This window comes from Eulemur rufifrons, chromosome 8 (assembly GCF_041146395.1).
Source record: "Eulemur rufifrons isolate Redbay chromosome 8, OSU_ERuf_1, whole genome shotgun sequence".
Lineage (NCBI taxonomy): Eukaryota > Metazoa > Chordata > Mammalia > Primates > Lemuridae > Eulemur > Eulemur rufifrons.
This window is the reverse complement of record NC_090990.1, coordinates 46,719,631-46,745,198: the sequence shown is the minus strand read 5'-3', so window position 1 is coordinate 46,745,198 and position 25,568 is coordinate 46,719,631. Positions and strand designations below refer to the sequence as shown.

The following is a 25,568-nucleotide window of genomic DNA, read 5'->3' as shown; positions in this document are numbered from 1 at the left end:
TGAAGAGTATAAACTCCTTAAAGATACACACCTGTAACTCTAGCACTTTGGGAGCATGCAGGAGGATCACTTGAAGCCACGAGTTTGAGACCAGACTGAGCAACATAGTGAGACCCTGTCTCTACAAAAAATAGAAAAATTAGCTGAGTGTGGTGGCATGCACCTGTAGTCCCAGCTATTCGGGAGGCTGAGACAGGAAGATTGCTTGAGTCCAGGTGTTTGAGGTTGCAGTGAGCTATGATGACACCACTACATTCTACCGGGGAAATACAGTGAGACCCTGTCTCAAAAAAACAAAAATAAAAACCCCATAATTTTGGATTAACCAAAGGCTCAAGAATAGCCCTTTATACACAGGTTCTCAAAAATGATTTTTGAATTAATTGTTCTGTAGATAAATCCAAAATTATCTGTTACTCTACCGCCCCTCGCCCCACACAGCCACCACTCCATGTATCTAGTCTATTCCTTTCAATCCTGACAGTATAAAGCAGTCATTCTCAACCAGCAGCAGCGTTGTCCTCCCCCACCCCCCAGGGACATTTGACAACGTTTGGAGACATTTTCATTTTTGTCATGACTGGAAGACAGTGCACCACTGGCATCTTGGCTTAGAGGCCAGGGAAGCTGCTAAGCATCCTACAACGCACAGGGCACCCCACCCCCACCACAAAGAATTACCTGGTTCAAAACAGTGCTGAGACTGCTATAAAGCATAAATGGTAATGGAAGAGATATGGTCTATTCATTCATTTATTCATTTATTTGTGTCATAAATCTTCTCCAAATATATTTAGTAGTCAGAAAACTATAGAAATGTGGTGAATTTTTAAAAGCAGTATACCTGGAAAGTTTTGTGGGGGGAAAAGTCTCATTTTTCTCCTAGTCATGACCTTGACAACTTGGATAGATTCATTTAATCTTAAATATTCAAAATTAACTATCCATAAAAAAAAATTAACTATCCATGCTCTGTTTTGACCCACGGGGAACTGTATGTTATCATCTCAGAGATGCCTTCAATCTTTACCATTAAGGATTCCATTCTTCAGAATTTTACTTAACAGAATCCTGATCTCATATAAAACTGGTCCATCACTCTCTACAGCCCTTTTTCCCTTTACAACATATTACCACTCAACACGAGAAAAGCCCACAGAGAGAGACTTTTCCTATAAGTAGTCCTAACAGGTAAGAGACAGCATAAATCCTCTGCAACGACTCTATAAATCCCAGGGCTATGAAAAAATTTAACAGTCTCACCAAGGGATGTCAACATTACAACGACATTCGATATTTCAGTGTCAAAGGAAGAAAAATTCTTTGTTAAAGTCAAGTTTTCAAAAGCATAGAAGAATTGATATTGGGGGAGACAGGGAGAGGTACTATACTTTTAGAATTCTTTAATGGAAACTAAGTTATTAATGTACTAAAATTGACTGTAATATATGGCTATAAAAATGTTTCATAAATGTTTAAAATATGCCTCTCTTTATTAATATTTAACAGGCCCACTCATGAGCTAACAATATCACTTAAGAGCATCAGAGATTTTAATATATATTAGTAGAGACTTATTTCAGATTCAGTGTAAGGTACTTGTTTGAGTTTCAATCTGCACTGCTAATAAAAAGCAACACGAAGTAGAGAAAACGTAGCCCTCTCAGAATGTAGAATCTAAGTTAAAATATGAGCCATGTTTATTCTTTCAGGTATTATGAAACAAATTAATGAATAAGCCAGAGTTAAATGTAAAACATCATAATGAATAAAAACGTGCCAGTAAATTCATTGTATACAAACATAAAACTGAAAGACTGAAAAATAATGTAATTTGTGTTTATGAGAAACAAAAGCCACAAACCTAAATCCAGACTGCTTTTTGCCAACGAATTAAGATTTTCCAGATCATCAAATCTGCCTTGTTGACTGTTTCCTTCAGTCGACGGTACGGATGGTAGAGAATCCATGCCAAAGTTTTCCTTCATGAGAGGAAGAAAAACAGAAATGCATTAGTACTTTATGAAAAAATGTGGAACACTGTAATGTTGTTCAAACCAGATAATGACAGTGGAAAACCGGCCCTGCAAACAGGCTTACTCTAGTAATGGTTTAGTGGTAAGCAGTAACAAACGCTGTAACTTAATATTTGCTAGAGTACAGGCTAGGAAAACCTGTTTTATCCAAACACTCAATTTTTAACAAATATTTCATTTTACAAACATTAATAAATGGATTTAAATTAACATTTACCAAGGTAGAAGAATAAAAGATCTATCAAGGCAAGGTTGATTGCTGACATAAACAACCTCCTGGATCATGTGGCTGATGTCCGCAATTTCAATAGCTTCATTGCTGATCCCAAAAGACATGGTGAATTTTCATACCTCTAAGCCTTTGCTCTGCCCTCTCTCGCACTCTTACCTGCCTGGTAAATACCTCAGTACCCAAACCTGAAACCTACAGATAAGTGCCATAGAGAACTTATTGCACTTTCCTTTTATACGTATCTTTTATGATTTTCCAAAGTAACAAACTTCCAGAATGCTAAAATGTTTGTGTCCTCCCCACCAAAATCAATATATTGAAATCTTAACCCCCAAGGTGAAGGTATTAAGAGCTGGCCTTTTTGTGCAGTGATTAGGTCACAGGGGTGGCGTACTCATGAATGGGATTACTGCCCTTACGAAACATGACCAAGGGAGCCCATTCTACTCTTGCACCATATGAGGATCCAGCTAGAGGGCGCCATTTACAAACCAGAAAGGGGGCCCCCCACCAGACACTGACTGCCTGCACCTTGATCTTGGACTTCCCAGCCTCAAGAACTGTGAGAAATAAATTTCTGTTGTTTATAAAGCTACCCAGAGTTAATGGCATTTTGTTATAGCAGCCCAAATAGACTAAGAAAGAGAACATATAATTTTCACTTAAGCATCTTATTAGGATATTTTTAAAAATTTTGTAAGCATAAATTTAAATGAGCATTTTATAGCCACCACAGGAATATACCTTACTTAATCTAAGGTGAATAACGGTATGTTATGTTATACTTTATTGCTGGAAATTTTGGATTTGCAAAACAAAAACGTGAAATATATCTTTTACAATGGCCCACTTTTTTTGGTAGTTACATTGCTTAGACTTCAATGATAAGAGAAGGATCTCTCATAAACTGGTATACCCAATGCTGCTAGCTTTTTCCAAACAGATTATGAATACAGATTAAGTATATAACTATATCAGATACCTGGTGGCACCTAAAGAACATAGAATTCAACTCAAATATTTAATAGGAGTAAGAAAGGACATCTAACTACTTAGTTGGTTAAGAATAAAATAAGCAAGAAGAACTTCTCAGAGAAGGGAATAAGGAGAAGACGGCAGGTACTGAGCACTTAAAAAGAAATTTTACAATAATTTTGGACCATTTGGACATAAAAGTTAATGGTAGGCCGGGCGCGGTGGCTCACGCCTGTAATCCTAGCACTCTGGGAGGCCGAGGCGGGAGGATCGCTCGAGGTCAGGAGTTCGAGACCAGCCTGAGCAAGAGCGAGACCCTATCTCTACTAAAAATAGAAAGAAATGATTTAGACAGCTAAAATATATATATATACAGAAAAAATTAGCTGGGCATGGTGGCACATGCCTGTAGTCCCAGCTATTCGGGAGGCTGAGGCAGGAGGATCGCTTGAGCCTAGGAGTTTGAGGTTGCTGTGAGCTAGGCTGACGCCACGGCACTCACTCTAGCCTGGGCAACAGAGTGAGACTCTGTCTCAAAAAAAAAAAAAAAAAAGTTAATGGCAATTATGTTAATAGTAACTGAAGAATAAGAGAATTGATATCCCAATCTGGGATTTCAGCATAGTGAGTATGAGAGGTTGGAGCTTTAGAAAAATGAATTGCAGTTTTTTTCTAAAAACAAAAGAAAATAAGAACATACATTTTTTCTCAGGTAGATAACCCTCAGTCAAAAAGAACCAAATCTTTAAACAGTGGACAAAGAGGCTGGGCACACTGGCTCAGACCTGTAATCCCAGCACTTTGGGAGGTGGAAGCAGGAAGATGGCTTGAGGCCAGGAGTTCAAGATCAGCCTGGGCAATATAGCAAGACTGTGAAAAGATAAAAAAAAAACCCCAGCTGGGCCTGGTCGTGCATGCCTGTAGTCCCAGCTACTCAGGAGGCTGAAGCAGGAGGACCATCTGAGCCCAGGAGTTTGAGGTTGCAGGGAGCTATGATGACTCTAGCCTGGGCAACAGAGGGAGGCCCTGTCTCAAACAAAACAAAAACAATGGACAAAGAACTTGAATAGACACTTCTAGAAAGAATATAAAAAGATGGACAATAAGCGCTTGAAGGGCTGTTCAACATCACTAATTATTAGGGAAATGTAAGTTAAAACAAAAGGACATAGCACTTTACACTCATAAAAACAAACACAAACACAAAAATACCCAGCAAACAACAAGTGTTAGGATGTGGAGAAATTGGAAACCTTGTGCATTGTTGGGGGGGATGTAAAATAGTGCAGCTTCTATGGAAAACAGTATGGTGTTCCTCAAAAATTAAATATAGAATTATCCTATGATCTATAATAACAATTCCACTTCTGGGTATAGAAGCCTCTAACATTAACCATTTAGTGCACTAGCTACTTCTTTTGTTGCATTCATATGCATACCAATGAATCTTTAATGTCTTTTTCAGTTTAATTCGCACCCCTCCAAGCACAAACACAAGAGGGCAGAGGCAAAGTTTTGGGAACATTATTTCAGCCTTAAAAAGGGAGAAAATTCTGACACCTACCACAACCTTGAAGACGATATGCTAAGTGAAATAAACAAGACACAAAAGAACAAATATTACATGATCTACTTCTATGAGGTGATTAGTGTAGTCAAATTCTTAAGAGATGGAAAATAAAATGATGGTTGGTTGCCAGGAGATAGGGAGAGGAGAGAAAGAACAGTTATTATTTAATGGGTTTCAGTGTGGGAAGATAAAAAGTTCTAGAGATGGCTGGTGATGATGGTTCCACAATAACGTAAGTGTAATCAATCCCGCTGAGAACTGTATGCCTAAAAATGGTTAAATGAATGGTAAATTGTGTGCTATGTGTATTTTATCATAATTTAAAAACAAAAACAAAACAGGTCTGTAAAGCTTCATGGTTTCACCCTTCAACTAAAATGGTGCATAAGGGTGGTAGAGAAAGATAAACTGTAAAGTAGGTAGGTACTATCTGCATTCCACAAAGATAGCAATATCTGCAGTCCAGAATGGAGATTATAACGAAGACAGAAATGATAATGTTCCTCTACCCTTCTGGAGGGCACCCCTAAATAGAAGAGTTTTGGGAATTACATATTTGTAAGGCATTGACATGTGTTTTTAAAATCTTCTTAGGGATTGCAATATTAGGTAATATTATTAGATAACAAACTATCACAGGGCTCCATCAGTAATAACAGGTGGGCAAATAAAGATCTGAGCCCATTCTAATCATATGGCTGTAACTGTCATTACTGTGGAAGGGAAGAAAAATGTCAATGCCCTAAGCAAGAACATATAATTATTTAAAGAAAATAAAATACCGTTTATGTAAGATACATGAGGGCTAAAAATTTTTTTTTTTTTTTGTTGAGACAGAGTCTCACTTTGTTGCCCAGGCTAGAGTGAGTGCCGTGGCTTCAGCTTAGCTCACAGCAACCTCAAACTCCTGGGCTTAAGCGATCCTACTGCCTCAGCCTCCCGAGTAGCCGGGACTACAGGCATGCGCCACCATGCCCGGCTAATTTTTTCTATATAGATTTTTAGTTGTCCATATAATGTCTTTCTATTTTTAGTAGAGACGGGGTCTCGCTCAGGCTGGTCTCGAACTCCTGACCTTGAGCAATCCACCCGCCTCGGCCTCCCAGAGTGCTAGGATTACAGGCGTGAGCCACTGCGCCCGGCCTAGGGCTAAAAATCTTAATGCTAGTTTGGGGAGCTTACAGAGGTTACCTCTGTAACTTTAAATTAATTAAATGTGTGAATAGGCAAAAAGTTTTAACATTTTACAGGTTTTAAAATTCAAATGTTTAAACTTGTAAAAGTAAATATTATGAATATACATTTGACCTTTTCCTCTATAGCCTTAAACATGTATATATTAAAATGCACCGATATTTCAGGTTGTCTTTTATTTGGGTAAACAGAAAATTTTTTTACAAAAGAAAATAGCCATGTCAAGTGAATATGGCTGAATCAATCGGAAATTAAAAAAGGGAAGCTAGGAAACGTAACATAGATTTAGTAATTAGGATACATGTCCTTCAAATTGTAAGCATTGACAGTTGTTTTAAACAAGCCTTTCAAAGAGCACTTTAACAAATAATAGAGTAAGTGGTTACATTGTTAAGAGCATCAATAAGCTTATAAAGAGGGCTTTTTAAAAAAAACCCAATATTATGCAAATGAGTACTTGAGATAAGAATAAAATTTTGAGTGACAGCATGGATTTAAAAATTGCTGTATCTCAAACAACCTAGTTAGAAATGAAGATGATATATTTGGAAAGCTGTGTTAAATGATCAAAAAGTGATTCTAGTGACAATGTAGATACTGACATTAAATATGCATTGAAAGAATTTGAATAAAATTATATGATTAAATGTCAGAATAGGCAAAAATTTAACATTTTAGGAGGTTTAAAATCGAACGTTTCACTAAACTTATAAAGTCAATATTGTGAATATACATTTGACCATTTCATCTATGGTCTTAAATGTTTATAATATATCAAAATGGACTGATATTTCAGATTGCCCTTTATTTGGATAAACAGAAAATTTTCTTTTCATAGAGGAAAACAGCCGTAACAAATATTTATGAGTATTCAATCATCTATAATTCCAAATTGCTCTATATAACTGAATACATATTCTGCTTGGGGTTGAGCACTTACAGATCACAGGAGAGGGACTGGCAAAGGTAGAAAGCACCGATGCCAATGGACACACTAGACAATTGTGTGTCACCTCTCTCCACATCCAGGCAGCATTCATGCATTCCAAAAACACCTGTTCTTGGTAGACTGCCCAGGGCCCTCTGTCAGGGGAGTCCTGCAGGGTCCCATAAATACAGAAATCACAGCACCTTGCCCAGCAGAGAGACCCACAAGCATTTGCAGTAGGGAAAAGGGAAGAACCGTCTGAGGGAGACCAGGGAGGAAACCACCTGTACCTGCCATGCGAGAGAGCAAGCGGAGGCAACAGGAACACTGCCAGCCTTGGTGAGGGGAGCACCATCCCACATCTGAACATACTGCTAAGTTGCATTTTTAAAAAACATCCTTATACAGTAATCTTTTCATTTGCCTGAATGTTAATTCAGGGCAGGAAACAAAGAAACAAAAACATTTTTAAGAGTTGCTAATGAAGGATTCCAGTTGGTGACTGGCTGACTATATAATCTTATAAAAAAATAAAGCTGATTAGTGATTTAATAGTACGGGCAAACCTATTAAAACATAATGCTTTCCTGTCATACTATCTATTTATAACTTTAAGATAATTTCTTAGAGATCAGTGCTTTCATATCATATGTAACACAGAGAACAATGTGGATCACCAAGACATAAACAACAATATATTTATAATCAATTTTGCCTTGATTTTCCCTGATAAACATGCCATGTGAGAAATATACAGCTGTGTTTCCCTGGGGAAATTAAAAAGAAATCACAAATGTTATTATAAAAGAACTCTTCCCTGAAATGAGACACTTAGGAGAAAAACATCACTAAAAAGGCAAAGCTAAAAACCACTACAGTAGCAAGGCAACTGCAGCTTATGGACTCCATGAGAAGTTTTACAATACAGAAAAGACGAGCTTATACTTACAGCTAAACACAGTACGGTACATCTTGCAAACAACACTTAATTATAAAAAGGCCCATTAAATTTTGTTCAGTTTTTTTTTTTTTTTTTTTTAAGTTACATGAGTTAGAGACAGGACTAGGCAAAGAGAGAAGCGGGGAAGATGTGCAGTATCTGTTCTAATCCCTTACCATGTTTTCAGGGCAATAGCCATACTGCTGTGTCTCCTGGGGATACACACTCCTCATAGATCTTGCTTCTGGAGACCCAAGGGGTTCACCGTCATGTAACCACTGTGTAGCAAAGTGATATTCCTTCACGGAGGGCACAGGAGGGGCCTCTTGAATGTGTGGCGAGGGATACAAGTCCATGGACTGAAAATGATCTTGATACAGCTCATATTCTTCATCAACAAGCATTTCCCTTTCTTCACCCATCTCTTGCAATCTAGGAGTCAGAAATTCATGCATCTCCCAGGCCTCCTTGCTGTTGTCTATCTCTTTTTGTTGGGACTGGAAAGCCTTTCCCAAATCTAGGAACGGTTCATCTACAAGGTCTTCTTTAAAGTGTGGTTCATCTCTAAATCCCTGTAAATAAAAGTTGCAAAAAAATGTCATACGCATGAACTGGAAAATTAAAATGCTGACATTACGGCAATGTACCATCTTATATGCCAAAGCACAGCTAACACGCATAGCTCTCCATGGCAGACAAGGAGAACCACAAGCTCACTTCCACACAATCCTCAACCCAGAAAAGGGACAAGCAGGAAAATAAGAGGCAGAAATCTGCCTGTGGCAAGGTGAATGATTCTTCTAAAAGGTTCATTATACATTAACTACCTGGAAATTCTCCATCAGAAATAGGAATTTTGTTAAACCATTACACTAAATATTTAACCCATGCACCTAATATAAAAAACAGTACATAAATATAGATTCATTTCATACTATTACTTAAGAAAGCAAAAACTGAAAAGGTCAGGATTTTCAAGCTTAAGTAACTCTAAAGAAATTATGGCTATTAAAATGTTCAAAAAACATTCTCTATAAACTAAATATAAGGTGAGTTATGTCTAACTACCTTGAGTATGACTTTTATAATATAATAAATAATAGAAGTGTATTTTTTTAACTGTGTTGAAAATGCAATAGAAAGGAATGAATACAATATACATTTAAATTAATTTATATTTCACTAATCAGAATAGCTAGGACATACCACTGAAACTAAACGTGCAGAAACTTGTTGGGTCCTTGGCTAAAGCCTGATGAATATATGGATTTGCTAAGCCTTTGGCCTAACCCTGGGAAACCTCTGGGTGCTGGACACAACGCAGCCCAATTCCTTCTAAGAGATCAGTGATATTTCCTATTTTAAGTCCTACTCATTATTACTACGTGTAAATTTCTTTTTTCTATTGCTTCCTCCTCACAACTAATCATCATTGTGGTGAAGCTTTTAAATTAATTCAGTATACCAAATATTATAACCTGGTTATTTCCCCCAAAAAAATTGTGGTTAGAGAATATATTTGAACACATCACATAACAAAATTTTAATGAAAAATGTCTACACTAAAAGATATAACGGACGTTACAGGAACGGATATCAGCTTGAGACACTGTCAATATATTATGCAAAGAATATCATGAGACAGTTGTTACTAAGTAAAGCAAAACCACACTCCAACTGCAAAGAACAACATAAGACGATTTCTTTTAAGAATAAAAAAGGAGGGGGCTGGGTGCAGTGACTCACACCTGTAATCCTAGCATTCTGGAAGGCCAAGACAGGAGGACGCCTTGAGGCCAGGAGCTCAAGACCAGCCTGAGCAGGAGCAAGACCCCATCTCTCCCAAAATAAAAAAAGTTAGTAGGGCCTTGTGGCGTGCCCGTGTAATCCCAGCTACTTGGGAGGCTGAGGCAGGAGGATAGCTTTGGCCCAGGAGTTGAAGTTGCAGTGAGCTATGATGATGCCACCACATTCTTGCCAGGGTGACAGAGTGAGACCCTGTCTCAAAAAAAAAAGGGCTAAAAAGGGAAAAGCTTCAAAATACATTTTGTAAAATTAAAGCATAAAGTAGGGTTTGACTAAATAAGCCTTTTCTTTAGAAAGTATTCAATATGAAATGTTTTGGCATAGTTCCATTTTCTATAGCATTTTAAATGTAGGTATATTTTCTAACCCCCTAAAACTTTAGGAATATATTGGTGATATAAAGTATGTCTGTTCTTTGAAAAGCCTTACATCTTGCCTGTGTCATTCAAAGACGTAATGTGATGTAGGAAGAAAAAGATTTAGGTTTAATTAAAAAAATAAAAGAGAGAGAGAGATTAATTTATATCTATTTAGCTAAGGGATGGGGACAAGCTTTTGTCTTCTTTACAGAAACTGCGGCTCACAGCAAATCATTCAAATGGGAAATAAATTTACTAAATACCTTGGGTGCTTCAAGTATTAAAGATGAATTTATATCATGAATTGTTCCTGAAAGTTCAGTCTTATCTTCATTATTGCTTGAATGTAAAATATAACAACTTTCTCCTTTATCATCTTCCTGAAAATATAAGCCACGTTTATAACCAAGTAAATACTTTAGTCTCAAACTTTCTTCAGATTCTCATATTCCCATTAAGTGCAAGTACACAACAAAATTTATGCAAAGTGTTTCATTACAACAAACTTTAACAATTAAAAAGAAAGCCATATTCAGGTCGGAGCTTCTGAAATTTGTTTTTAAAAGTATTCCTTAAAGAAAAATCACTTTCCTAGGAAAAGACCTTGTATATATAGCTATGTACCGGGTACAAATTTAAATCCTTTAAACATATTTATATATTAATTAATATATTAATATATACTCTAAGAAGTAGATGCTCTTATTAACCCTGTTTTACCAGTGACTAAAAGGGGACACAGTAATTTGCCCAACGTTACGTGACTAGTCAGTTACACACCCAGAATCTGAATGCTGGCTGACTGGCTCTAGAGCCCACGTTCTCAATTACCAGGCCATGCGAGCCCCATCTTCTAGGTGAGCAAGGTGGAAGCTGGTGAGGTTAAATAACTGGCCCAAGGACACAAAGCCTTGCAAACCACCGAATTAAGCAAAAACCCACAGCTGTTCTACTGCCAGTTCTATCTTGTTAGTACTGAAAATACAGCACAATTTTCGAAGTCATTTAAAGTCATTGCATTCATTTTTGGGGTCTTGTATATTTGAGGTAAGTTTGAAAAGAGAAAATAGAGTATATTGGTGGTTAAGATGAAAATATATAACATAAAATATATAGATATATAACATACTATATCTAAGCGTTGATAAAAATATTTTTGCTCTCATAACTGTTATATATTCATAATCTTTCTGCCCCAACCTAACTTTGGATCTTCTTATTCACATTCTCTATCCCCACTTCTGCTGCAGACTAAGAAAATACCAAGTAAACATTAATTGGATAAGTAACCACCAATTTTACCGAGAGAGAGAGAGAGAGAGAGAGAGAGAGAGACATTAGAGAAGATCTGTGCCTAGTTCCCTGAATCATTGTTTATATAGCTCATGAGGAGTTTTGCTAAAAGAACTCAGATGTTAAAGAAGGATTATTTAGTGGTTTATAAAAAAAAAAAAAAAAGTCTTGAAATTGACCTTTCTCTCAATCCCCTTACTGATCTTCCATTAAGTATTCCGGCAGCCTTGGACGCACCGAGGGAAGCCTGGGCAAATGTTCCACCCCACAATTATTATGTCCCAAAACACTCTCAGCGTAATGCTCCAGGGTCCTGAGACTTCTGCAGCTCTTCCTCCACCAGAAACAGCACAAAAACCCACTCCCAGTAGGTACTGAGTCCCATTTTTTTACACTGCCTGAGACTGCTTAAAAGTAAAGGTTCTGCTGTTTAAGTCTGATAGGACATAAACAGTTTGGGACTGCCCCATGCAGCCAACTAACCCGGCAAATAGTCATCAGGGAAAATCTAGACAAAGTTCTTGCTACAACCCAAAATACTAAGGAGATGAGATCCCATAAAGGTATTAATAGTTCTCGCTCCTTAATTTATCCAAAAATCAAACCAAGCACCCCATGTCATCTGTTAGCTATGGCAACATCCACACCAAATACACAGAAAGTCAAGAACTTGACTATGTATCTATTCCATTTTGAAACATCAAGTCTCTGATAGGTGTGATACACAGGCATTTTTATGTATAATACATGAACAATAAAAAAGTAATACAGGAAGACCACACTGAGGTTTCCTAATGCAAAAATGCTACATTTAAAATAAGAATCTATTGGTATTTACCAATGTATGAACATATCTATATCCATCTATATATGAACACTTGTAGTATGTTTTTCATATATTATATTAAAATATTTAATATAATAAAAGAACTTTAGAGTTAAGAAATATCTTAGAAGTTCTCTGCTCTTGTCCAGTCTTTTCAGAAATGAAAAAAACAATAGACTCAGAGAAGAAAAGTAGCATATCTATTGATCAAATTACAGGTACAATGCTTCTCACAGTGCAAAATTCTGCATCAGAATCACACAGGTGACCCATGGAAGAAGTATATTCCTGAATAGCACATCAGAATTACTAAATCAGAATCTCAGAAAGTGGGACCTAAGAAACTGCATTTTAACCATCTCTCAGGTGATTCTTATATATATTGCGTATCTATAGGGTTGAAACCCCTTGGGCTAACTCATAGGAAAGCTAGAAACAGAGTCCAGGTTTCTTGACACCAGATCAACAATCTATTACAACCAAGCTATCTGTGTCATCAGACACGCTACATACAAACTAAACAAGCGACAACATAATAAAACAGGAATACACGTATAGCATTGTGGCTAGAAGCACAGGGTTTGAAGGCACCCTGCTGAGTTCACATTATGATCCTGCCCCGTACTAGTTATATAACCTTAGATAAGTTACTCAACTCTCTGAGCCTTGACTGATTTATCTGTAATGAGAGTAACAAGAGGACTACCTCTTAAAGTTGCTGTGAGGATTAAATTAGCTAATACACATAAAGGACTTAAAAGAATGACTGACATTTATTAAGTGCTCAATAATACTTTAAAATTTGCTGAAAATTATCATCATCATCAAGTGTTTTCTTCATTGGGGACCTCAGCAATACCATAACTGTAATACAGCTTCAAGTAACGTGGCCCAGTACATAAGATAAAGCAATAAGATGACTTTGAGATGGCTTGACCGCATCGGGGTTCTAGATGCTAGGAGTTACAAGGTGCTTTGATGATCTGAAAAGTGTATTAAAATCTCACTGTCATATGGTGAAAATGATATGATTACCTGGATTTCAAGTTATCACGCCATTTCAACATCATTCCCAAACAAAAGTTAAAATGCATAAACACTTATTTTAATGTACACATAAGGAATGAGATGAGAACTCAGAAGTCTGTGATAAAAGCATAAAGGAAAATAGTAGTAAAAGTTGTAGTAGTAAGACTAGTAATATTAGCAGCTAACATTTACATAATAATGTGCTATGCACTTAAAGAATACAGTCTTCTTTAATCTCCAAACCCTATGAGGTAGACATTATTTTTTCTGATTTTATGTCAAGGACATTAAAGAAACTTGTCCAAGGTCATACACATAGGAAGCAATGAAACAGAGGTTCGGGGCCAGGTGTATTTGTCTCCAAAATCCATGTTCTCAACTATTGTACTATTATCACTTCCTATATTAACCAAATTCAACACTTACCACCAAAGGCTTACAGACGCCCAGGCGCACAGTGCCTGGTGGCACAGCCTTCAAAACTTCCACAGCTTCAGCAAGTGTGGTGTTGTCCAAACAGTATTCATTGACTGAGACCAGGCGGTCTCCAGGTAATAGTCCTCTACTTCTTTCTGCTACACTGTCTGCTACCAGGGAACGGATCACAATCACTGATCTTGTGGGATCTAAAGGGTCCTACGAATCAAGCAAAGAAAGATGAGTCAGTTCCCTGAAAATAAATATGCAGACTTAAGATCATTTATATTGACTCATGAATCTCATTTGACTATTGACTTCATGTGTTCAGCATTCTGGAGATACTCTTCCAAACACATAAAAATAAATTATCATTCTATATATCCACACAAATATCAGCTTGTATCAAGGTGAAAATATAACCTTAACAATTTCAATTGCATGTCTGAGTGCTTAAATCCATATAAATTTCTGGTTTTTTAGTGACTGACATTTTATTGGACCACAAGAGGTCTGGGAACAGTTGGGCAAGATTCATTGACATTCTCAAGCACAGTCATGCTACAGACCAAAGGCAAACCCATTTATTACTCCTCTTGGGCCATAAGTAGGCTCTGAGAAAAGCATGAATATAATCATGAATATGATATGATTCTCCATTCTTATGCATTCAGCAGTACAGAATCCTCCTACAAAACCACAAAAAGTCCAGAAAAGGCATGGAAACCATGGAATATTCCACTGCATTTAAAAATACTTTTTAAAGTAACATAACTTAAGATTATGACATGGTACTCCTAGGTCAGAACTATTTTAATACATAGAAAATGAGTGTGAATTTATAAACAAAACCAACGTGCAAAATCTCTCTTATTCATTGGGAGGGCTCCATATTACTTTTTATTAAGCACTAAAGATAATGTTGACAATCAACAAACACATTTGGCTAATAAAAACCAATTTATAACTCCAGTTTTTTGTTTTATTCAACAAACTGATACATGCACTTACGGTGTGTCAGGCTTGAAGATCATTAATTCATCTAATCTTTACAACAACTCCAGGACGTAGATAGATTTTTTTGGTTTGTATTTTACACAGGAGGAAACTGAGGCTCAGAAAGTTAGGGAAACTAGCCAATATCACCCAACTGACAAGTGGCAGAGCCAGGATTCAACCAGGCAGTCTGGCTCTTAAGTCCCAACTCTTGATCACCATGTTCTGCTGCCCACTCCACATCACAATGATCAGAAGAAACTGGAAACAAACGGTTGTGAATGGAGAAGAAAGAAATATTCACATAGAAATCTTACAGTTGTGTAGCGTCCCTTAATTTGTCTTAATGGCAGAGGAATATGGCACTATTACTAAACTTCAAACCTAGCACGGGCGAGAAAAAATAATTAAATCCCAATAACAGCAGCATTTGCTTTGGTTTGTCTATGTTGCTCCTACTGTTTCATTATGCACATACCATTCCACAAAGGCAAGATGCAATACCGTGAGATTCTACTACCCTAACTTCTATTAAACCCTCCCAGAGAGAGTAGAGAGAAACTGCTAGATTTTGTGTTAGAATTATAAAACTTTGGAAGTAGCTAAGTGAGGATCTGCCAAGTTCCAGGCTATGTCTGTTTGAAGTTGCTGACAGTTCTTTTGAAGTTTTCTGATCCAGTTTTCTATGCCTCTGTGTTTCAGACATCAGGGTTCATTTTCAAAGTACTGCATGGAATTTTCACCAAATATACCATATTTAAATCAACAAAGGCTACGCAGCTTATTCCTTGGAGAATGCCTTCAAACAGAACATCTTGCTTTTCTCAACTAACCTTGCCTTTCTACCCCCAAGTCAAGAGACTCTTGGTAATTTTCTTACATCCTCTGATGAACAATACCACATATTTATGAAGAGGATTAAAAGTAAAAAGTACTCATGGGGGCACGGTGGCTCACGCCTGTAATCCTAGCACTCTGGGAGGCCGAGGCAGGAGAATCGCTTGAGGTTAGGAGTTCGAGACCAGCTTGAGCAAGACCATCTCTACCAAAAATAGAAAAAATAAGCTGGGCACGGTGGAGCGTGCCTGTAGTCCCAGCTACTCGGGAGGCTGAGGCGGGATCGCTTGAGGCCGGGAGTTTGAGGTTGGGGTGAGTTGTGACGCCACTGCACTCAACCCGGGGTGACAGAGTGAGACTCTGTCTCAGAAAAAAACAAACAAACAAACAAACAAACAAACAAAAAAGTCAGGGAACTCACTAATAAAGTACATAGTGTTAAACTATAATTACACCAATATTTTCAAGTAGAGGGAGCTCTTGCATAGGAAGAGAACAGAAAAGAACCGAAAAGTACAGTGGTATATCAGCAGGCAATCAGTGCAGTAATATAAAAGAGCTGTCTGTTTTGTCACTGGCAACCATGAATCACAACACACTTTTCATTCTGAAATATGAAACCATTACATTTTAAGTTTGACACACCAATAAATAAGCTATACAATTATGTCCTTCGTTTAGGATGTCAGTTTTTGATAAAAGGCTTTTTTATTGGGGGGGGAAGGGAAACTACATAATAGCTTGTTCCTCTCATGAAACACACAGAAAGTAGCTAGCATTACTTCATATTCATAATTCCTAAACTTTTTTAAAGAAAATTGCAACAGTAAAATATACCAAAAGAAAATAAATGATTTCACTAAGTTAGCTGTGAACAATTTCTGCAGTTTCATGTAACACTGAATCAAAAAATATTATTTTTCACCCAAATACGTGGATCGGTTTTCAAAATGCAACCCGTTGAAATGATAATTAGAAACATTTCAAAGGAAGATTCACCAGAAAAAAATGTAAAAAGAGTTACACCCTTGAAGATTAACAGATCTCCCTTATTTCAGTCATAGTGAGCACTTATTTACACAGGTACAGTCTTCTTTAGACCTCAAACTAGTGAAAGATATGTTTGCTTCCTAAAATTTATTCAAGTGTAGACCTATAGTTATTCTAAACACTACCACCCTTTTTTCTGGAGGAGAGAACCCAAAGGCAGCTTCTTTGTCACTTGGAAGGGGGAAAAAAAGACAAACCACCCACCTCTGAAGAAGCCCCATTATATTTAATCACCACTCCATTTTCTATGATGACTTTTCTGACTGTGTGATTTCCCACATAGCTGAATGGAGTCGCTTTAATGAGTAACAGTCATTTCTTTTCATGGCCATCACATGTAGCAGCCACACTACGGAAAAACAGCAGCTGCCACTGCCTACTGGGGCGGCTGCTATTCTTGAGGTTTTGCTGCATAAAAAGTGCTCGACACCCAGCCTGACTCAGGCTGCTGCTCATCAGAAAGGTCCATTTTCTGAAAATACAGTCTACAGTATCATACGCATGTTATAGTAAACAAAATGTCCTAAAGATATTTTTCAAGACCCCTACCCAACCCCTCAGCCCTCCAGGCATATATATATATATATACAAACACACACACACACATTTTTAAATATGGAATGCTTCACGAATTTGCACATAATCTTTGCTCAGGGGCTGTGCTCATCATCTTTGTATTGTTCCAATTTTAGCATATGTGCTGTCAAAGCCAGCACCTCCAAAAAAATATTTTTAAGGCCCCCATTGGTTTTTATCACCTTTTATCATAATTTTTAAATCTTCTTTTGGTAAATAACACTGCAAGGAACATTGTATTCAAGAATCAAGATGTTGCTTTAGACTAGCCAATAGAGGGCACTAAAGACCAACCCTAGAACAGAAGAAACATCTACGTGAGCCATTCTCTTCTGAAGGAATTTTTTTCCTCTTTATTCAAAAGCTTTATATTATTATATATACCCTAACAGTGTCCCATATGTTTGATTCAACCCAATCACTTATGAAAGTTGTTTCTTACACTTCTTAAAAATATTATCAAACATCTATAACTATTTAAAAATGGCAAACTTTCATCAGAATACTATACCAGAAGACAAGAGAGCTGACCTGAATTCTACACCTCACTACTCAGCTAGGAAACCCCGGTGAATCACTTAACTGCTCAGTCTCACAAGTGAATAAAATCACTGTACCTGACTGCAGAAAAGTGGAGACAAAGATTTTTGAGGTCTCCTGTGATGCTAGTGTTTGATATTTATTATAAACAAAGGAAATTTTGATGTTAGGAGAATTCCAAGTTGACAGACTCCTCTTCTCCTATATTCCCTGAGTGGCATCAGCATAAACCCAAGAATTCACTTCACTCCCTCACCCCTCCAGTGGCTCACGCCTGCAATTTCACCAAGCCCTGTCAATTTAGACCTCTGTCTCTTCTGATCCTTCCTTTCCACTTCCACTGCCGCTACCTTGGTTCACCTTCTCATTATTTGTTGCCTGGGCAACTGCTAGAGTTTGCTAATAGGTCTACCTGTCTCTAATCTTGCCCCCTTCGGTCCATTTTCTACAGAGATAATAGAATCATCTTTTAGAAATAACAATGCAATCATAATTCCTCCTCTGTTTAAAATACTTCGGTGACACCCACTGCCTTCAGGAGAAAGTGCTAACTCCTTTATCCTTTATGGAGGGCAAATCCATCAGATCTGCAGTTCTGTCTCACCTCCTCTCGCTCTGCCGACAGGTAGCACTGCCTGCCCCCATTCGCCCCACTCCTCTGCCAACAATGAAGGACGATTGAAACTTGGGCACTGTGAAAAGCTTTGGCACGCCCCACGACATCATGCAAGCCATTCCCTCTGCCCAGAATGCTCTCCCCACTGCCACTTGTCTGGTCTTTGCCACCAGAGTCACCTCAAGCATTTCCAACATTAAGAAGCCTTCCCTGACTTCCTGAAGACCCAAGCACTTCCTACTTGGTGATATCCCTAAACCTACAAAGATCTTCCATTATAGCATATGTCATAATATATTTTCCTTACTGTCTGACCTTCTAGAATTAGTTAAGTCTTCCTATTAGATGTATATCCACAGCACATTGTATTTTATTATAATACTTTTGACATTTTACTGAATTTAACTGTCTTCCTGCTAAAAAATAAGCTCCATGAGAGCAAGAATGTGCTCATTTGTTGCTTTATTTCCAGGGCCCACTACAATGCCTGCCATAAAGAAGGCACTGAAGAGTGGTTGAAATATTGAATGACTATTTAGTTTCTCTCTCCTCACTGGACTACAAGCACATCAAAAGCAAAGGCCACCTCCCATCATATATGAATAACAACAGCAACAACTGCTAACACTTACTTGCCATGCCAGGCACTGTTCTAAGAATCTTATTTACTTTAACCCATTTAATCCTCATAACACCATGAGGTAGGTACATTACCCCCACTTTCCAGATGAGGAAACTAAGAAAGAGAAAATTAACCAAAGCACATAGCTGGGAAACGGCACAGCCAGAATTGAAACCAGCCAGTTAAAATCCAGAGTTTATGCTTCTAGCCACACGAAGCAATGCTGCTTCTTTACCTTAAGGTAAGCATTTGCTAAATGAATGAATGTTGAAAGATGACAAATGTGTTAGAAGATATATTTATCACCTTCCCAAAGTGTATAAAACTAAGTCCCTTAAATATCACAGTTGGGCACTACAGGTTTATATTTCAGTACCTAGCAGATGAAAAGTTAGGGAGCACAGAACGTGCACCATGCCTGCGTGTATAGGTAAAACATGCCTTTGTTTGCCAAATTTTTATGTATATGAACTTTCTCAAGAATCCATTCATTTGGTGAGCATAAGAACACCTTTACGAGAACAAATCCAAACATGTGATAATCATTATGCCCAAATGGATGGGATTCAAAGTTTCTGAAATGTCTATAAAATGTATTATATGAATATTTGTGTACATTCCCACAGATCAAAGAGACCAGATTTCACATAAACTAGAGCAGAGTGCAGAGGCGTCACCTGGGGTGGGGAGGCAGTTCAGCTGAACTGTGTGGGCTCTGTCAGAGACAGAGATACCAACTGGACGACGTGGAGAGCTCTAGTCAGAAAGTTGCTCCAAAACCTAAACTACAAACAAGCAAGCAACCATGGCACACTTCATGTAAACGCATGAAGCGGGGAATGTTATATAAAGAGAAAACAGAAAGAATTAACAAGAAGAAAAGTGGATGCACTTAATAAATTGGCAAATGTATCAATAAGAGTCTTTTTTTTTTTTTTGAGACAGAGTTTCACTCTGTTGCCCGGGCTAGAGTGCCGTGGTGTCAGCCTAGCTCATAACAACCTCAAATTCCCGGGCTCAAGCGATCCTCCTGCCTCAGCCTCCTGAGTAGCTGGGACTACAGGCATGTGCCACCATGCCCAGCTAACTTTTATATGTATTTTTAATTGTCTGGTTAATTTCTTTCTATTTTTTTAGTAGAGATGGGGTCTCACTCTTGCTCAGGCTGGTCTCAAACTCCTGAGCTCAAGCAATCCTCCCGCCTCGGCCTCCCAGAGTGCTAGGATTACAGGCGTGAGCCACCTCGTCTGGCCAGTAAGAGTCATTTTTGAGGCCGGGCGCGGTGGCTCACGCCTGTAATCCTAGCACTCTGGGAGGCCGAGGTGGGCGGATCGTTTGAGCTCAGGAGTTCGAGACCAGCCTGAGCAAGAGCGAGACCCCATCTCTACTAAAAATAGAAAGAAATTATATGGACAGCTAAAAATATATATAGAAAAAAAATTAGCCGGGCATGGTGGCGCATGCCTGTAGTCCCAGCTACTGGGGAGGCTGAGACAGGAGGATTGCTTGAGCTCAGGAGTCTGAGGTTGCTGTGAGCTAGGCTGATGCCACGGCACTCACTCTAGCCTGGGCAACAGAGTGAGACTCTGTCTCAAAAAAAAAAAAAAAAAAAAAAGAGTCATTTTTGAAAGTAAGAGGAACATCAGATTCACACCAAGGACTGTTGTGACATTGAATATCTATGTGCTCTGCAGTATCATCTCACTAAAGAAAAGTAGAGATCCAGGTGTAACAATGACTTCATTAGATTCAAAATAAAGACTCTCTCTTGTGCTTATTTTTGAAAAATCTATTATGTATCTAACACCCAAACCTTTAAAAACATTAAGTAATGGGACAGGAATTTAAAGACCACACTGCAGGACAGCAAAGAGATGGACCATAATTTATTTCAGATAAAAAAAAATTGTCTATAAATTTTTACCTTTGATAATTTTGACACTTATTGTCAAAGTAGTATATGAAAATATAAAGTTGGCCTACTAAACTCATGAGAGGAAATATGGTTAATTTATATAGTCTAAACTGTATGTCATTAAAGTTCTGTGCAGCGTTGTACAGTTCACTGCATCAAAATACCTGTTCTACAGGTGTGTTACAGAAATCCCTCACCAAGGATGAAATGATTGCAAGAAAGGACTAGCAAAGCAACTTCAACTCTGAAATAGAAAGTGCTCTACAAATGAAAAGAAACAATCTGCCAACCAATGAATTCAATGCTGTAGTGCACATTACTGCAGATTTAGGCTTAAAGCTTCTTTCCACAAAGATCGATTTACTAAAGTGTGAGGAAGTATATTTCAAAGATAATTTTAAAGGATGTACATATACTAATTTGTGGACAATATGATAGTTACCTACATAATATTCGGTAAGACAATTGTTCCAACTCAACTGTCAACTGAGAGAAAATTATCAAAACTATGAGAAGCCACATATTGGCTCCTTGAAGACTATACTCTTAAATGTAGCCATTATTATTTGAACTAAGGAGTATTAAGTTAAGATCTAAATAAATGAACAGCTAAATAAATTTTCAAAATAACATCTCAAGGAAGTTGCTAAAACAGAATACAGGAAGAACTCATTACATTTAAAAGGAAGACTACTATTCCATTCTGGAGGTAGGCAAAAGAAGGAAGCAGGTACAGAGAGAGGCAAAGGGAAGGCTCTTTTACACACACGCACGCACACGCATGCACACAGATGTCTACATCTTAAGGAAAACAGTGATCTGCAGAAGCTCTGGTACACAGCTGGCATGAATTAAAATTTCCGTTGTGAGCAATATCAGTCAGAAAACAACAATTCAAAGATTTTTTAAAAGGAGAAAAGATATATAGGAGAGACAAGGGAGACAGATATTCAAACCGCTAGTGGTAGGATGAGAGTGGATTAAAAGTCAAGAGACAAGTTTTGAGCCCCAGCTTGGTCCCAGCTTGGACGTGTAGAGTTTCACAAGTATCTTAATTTCTCTGAAGTCAGTTCCCTCAAATGTAAAATGAGAAAGTTGAATACACGAGTTATGATCCCTTCCGCCAACTCTAAAATCCTGTAACTAAATTTGACAGAGTATCTTGAGTCAAATTTGTCCTTAATTTCTACCAAAACATTCACAAAACCACTATAAAAAGTACAGAAAGATGGAAGTTAATTCAAAACACTGCATTAGCAATTGAAAAAGATGTACACTATCGTCACAAATATGGTAAAACTTTAGCTAGGGATGTCTTTTAAAAACTCATAAAAAGGGCCACTGACTACACAAGACTAACTTCTTGGGTATTCAATCATCAGAAGAAAACAAAACAAGCAAACAACAAAATATATATATGACAACATGTGCTCTTTTTTTATAAAATGAATCTTAAAACACCTTTTCCCTTTGTTTGCCATTTTAAGGTAGCAACAAAAAACACGTCAGAAACTATTACTTGAATTGAAATCATTAGACTAGTTCTAGTTTAAGACAGTGGATTATAAGTAATTATTTCAAAAGAGCTTCTTCTGATTTAACCAGTAAGTTAAGCATTTACTTTTAGGAAAGTGAAATAAATGTATTTATAGTGAATGCAAGGCAATAACTAAATGATTCTAATGAATAATGAGCAAGCTATCTTATCTAAAATCTAACCCCATTTTTAACTATTTTATAATATAGCAAAGTATTACACTAATCATACCAATTACCACAATATCATCATGTTCAAAGTAAGTGCCCACAAAATACATTCAGTCCACTCAAGATAGATTACACTGATATGGTTCCTGGCTCCTTGTGTCTTATTACTTCCTAAATACTATTAGGCATTAAGAATAGATTTTTCTGCACATCATACACAGAACTAAACAGTTCCTGAGCTGCACAGTAAGCACAGCACGTAAGGCAGTTAAAAGTGCAATGGAAGAGAAGTGGACAGAGAAACTTACTAAAAGACCAAAATATATTCTAAAGAGGAAAAAAAAAATGCATAAGCCTGCACATAAGTTTATTCCATATAGCTTAGTACTTTAAAAATTTATTTTATGCACCATAATATTTTAAAAGGTTTAAGCAGGAGTCCTGTGGAAATCACTTCTTGAAGACCATTCCTTTCTCGTATACCCTTCTAGTCTCCTACTGGATAATTTCTTTGTATTAATATATTAGATATGTTCCTGGATGTTTCTTATATCTCTTGAACATTTTATGTCATGCTCTAATTGTTTACATATTTACTAGTCATTCCTGGCCTAGGACTTTTGCTGACTATAAGGAAAACAAAGCAAACCATACAAGTGTCCTTTATCTGAAAGCCTCATCATCTGGCTAAAATGCCTGAGGTTCCATCAGGCAGACAGTAGTACTCAAGTACAATTAAAATTACGTTAGTTGAAATGTGAATATACTTAACACTACTGAATTGTACATTTAAAAATGGTTAGGATGGTAAATTTTATGTTATGTGCATTTTTACCATAATTTTTAAAAAATGTATAAAATGAATTTATAAATAAGAAATATCCTAATATCTTCCAGAAAAAAAGTTACGCTAGTTGAAAGTTATTATGATGCAGGGAGAAGTATAAACATACAAAACTTAAAAGCTTTTCAAATAGTGATTGTGGAATTTATTTTACTTTTCCAAACAAATCACTCTCAACCTAAGCATAAATACTAGCTGAGTGATACTGGTCAAGTAGTTTAATCTCAGAGACCTGAGTTTCTCATTTGTAAATGGAAATAACAATAGCACAGATTTCACAGAGTAGTTAAAAGCATTAAATGAGATAAGTCCATGGTAATCACTTCATAAATGCTGTTACTATTATCATGATCATGAAAATGATAGGAAAGAAGCTAATAGGACATCTGGGTTTGAGGAGTTAACAGTTTCCATCCCATTTATGCCTTCTAAATTCAACTGAGCATATGTGACATACGCCAACAGTGCTAGCATTTGCTAAATCATTCATGATGCTAACCTTAAATGTTAACACATGAAAATACAGAGTTGAGCCTATGCTTTCCAGATACACAGACTTCTAACCTCCTGACACACGAAGAGAGGCTCAGAACAGCATGGCGTTCCTCATTCTCCCTGAGCAGACACTAAAAGATGGGAGCCATCTCTAGGCAGGGAGGCCGTTTGACAACCATGGCCATGCGGAGGACACAGAATGTCCTTCATTCTTTAGAAAAGATTCTCCAAGGCTTTGTTTTCTCTTTCTTTAAATTTTTCATTTTTATGGGCACATAATAATTGTATATATTTACAGGATACATGTGATGTTTTGATACACACATACAATGTATATTAATTAAATCAGGGTAATTGGGGTATCTATCACCTCAAGCATTTATAATTTCTGTGTGTTAGGAACATTCCCATTCCACTCCTTTAGTTATTTTAACATATACCCTAATTTATCATTGATTATATAGTTACTTTGTTGGGCTATTAAATATTGTTCATTCTATCCAACTATCTAACTGTATTTTGGTACCCATTAACCATCCCCACTCTTTCCCCCACTCCCTGCTCCCCGCTACCTTTCCCAGTCTCTGGTAACCATCATTTTACTCTGTCTCCATGAGATCAATTGTTCTAATATTTAGCTCCGAAATATGAGTGAGAACATGTGACATTTGTCTTTCTGTGCTTGGTGTATCTCACTTAACATGATGTTCTTCAGCTCCATCCATGTTGCAAATGGCAGGATTTCATTGTGTTTTTATGGCTATATAATATTCCTTTGTGTATATGTACCACAATTTCTTTATCCATCCATCTGTTGATGGACACTTAGGTTGATTCCAAATCTTGGCTGAAACCACTCTGGAGAACAGTATGGAGGTAACTCAAAAAACTAAAAATAGAACTACCATATGACCCAGCAATCCCACGGCTAGGTATATATCCAAAAGAAGGGAAATCAGTATATTGAAAAGGTATCTGCATTCCCATGTTTCGTTTTTTTTCTTTTTAATCCTTGAAAGGTCAACCAATACGCCATGATATACAGCACACAATTTGCAGAATAAAAACTTTACTAACTTTGAATCTATATAGGAAAAAGGCCAAGGAGTCCTATTGGGAAATATAAGGAAGAACACACAGTTTTTACTCTTGGGCAGAAAAAAAAAAAAAAAGCAGGCTTCCCAAGAGTTTTGGTCAGGTGGGAAAAGCAAAGGCAAGGGATCATAAGGCTTCAAGAATGATCTGAAGCAAAGCTTTGTGAATAGAAATAAGCATGTCTCTCTGAAAAGACAAATAATTTAAAATTTCTATTATCTCTTAGTTTGGCCACAATTATGGAGAATAAATGTTGTTTCTGATCTGAAGATAGCACTTTCACCCTCTTAGACCACAGATTCAGGAGCTCAGCTCTATTTACCAACTGGGTGGTCACGAGCAAATTCCTTAACCTCTCAGCATCAGTTTCCTCATCCATAAAATAAGGATGATTACAAGACCTGTCTCCTGGGGTTGTGGAGAAGATTATATCAGTTAACGTATAGAAAGTGCTTTAATGGCTGGGTGCAGTGGCTCATGCCTGCAATCCCAGCTCTTTGGAAAGTGCTTTAGACGGTGCCCGACGCAGAGTACAGCAGTCCCCCCATACCCATGGCAGTTAGATTCCAAGACCCTTTATTGGATGCCTGAAACCACATAGTACCAAGCCCTATATATGTTATGTTTTTTCCTATACATGCATACCTATAATAAAGTTTATAAATTAGGT

At 37.3% G+C, this 25,568-nt stretch overlaps 1 protein-coding gene and 1 non-coding gene across 2 annotated transcripts in view; both read right to left on the bottom strand.

Moving 5' to 3' along the window:
• Nucleotides 1–25,568, bottom strand: part of PATJ (PATJ crumbs cell polarity complex component) — a 337,921-nt gene that overhangs the window by 224,773 nt on the left and 87,580 nt on the right. Inside the window, exons 18-21 of the mRNA XM_069480086.1 lie at nucleotides 13,615–13,824; nucleotides 10,304–10,420; nucleotides 8,052–8,447; nucleotides 1,865–1,982 (exon numbers count right to left, since the gene is read on the bottom strand). Of these exons, the coding sequence (XP_069336187.1) occupies nucleotides 1,865–1,982; nucleotides 8,052–8,447; nucleotides 10,304–10,420; nucleotides 13,615–13,824 (841 nt within the window). The remainder of the gene's footprint in view (nucleotides 1–1,864; nucleotides 1,983–8,051; nucleotides 8,448–10,303; nucleotides 10,421–13,614; nucleotides 13,825–25,568) is intronic.
• Nucleotides 17,098–17,204, bottom strand: LOC138391082 (U6 spliceosomal RNA). The gene has a single exon (XR_011234719.1). It is a non-coding gene; the product is annotated as a U6 spliceosomal RNA (small nuclear RNA).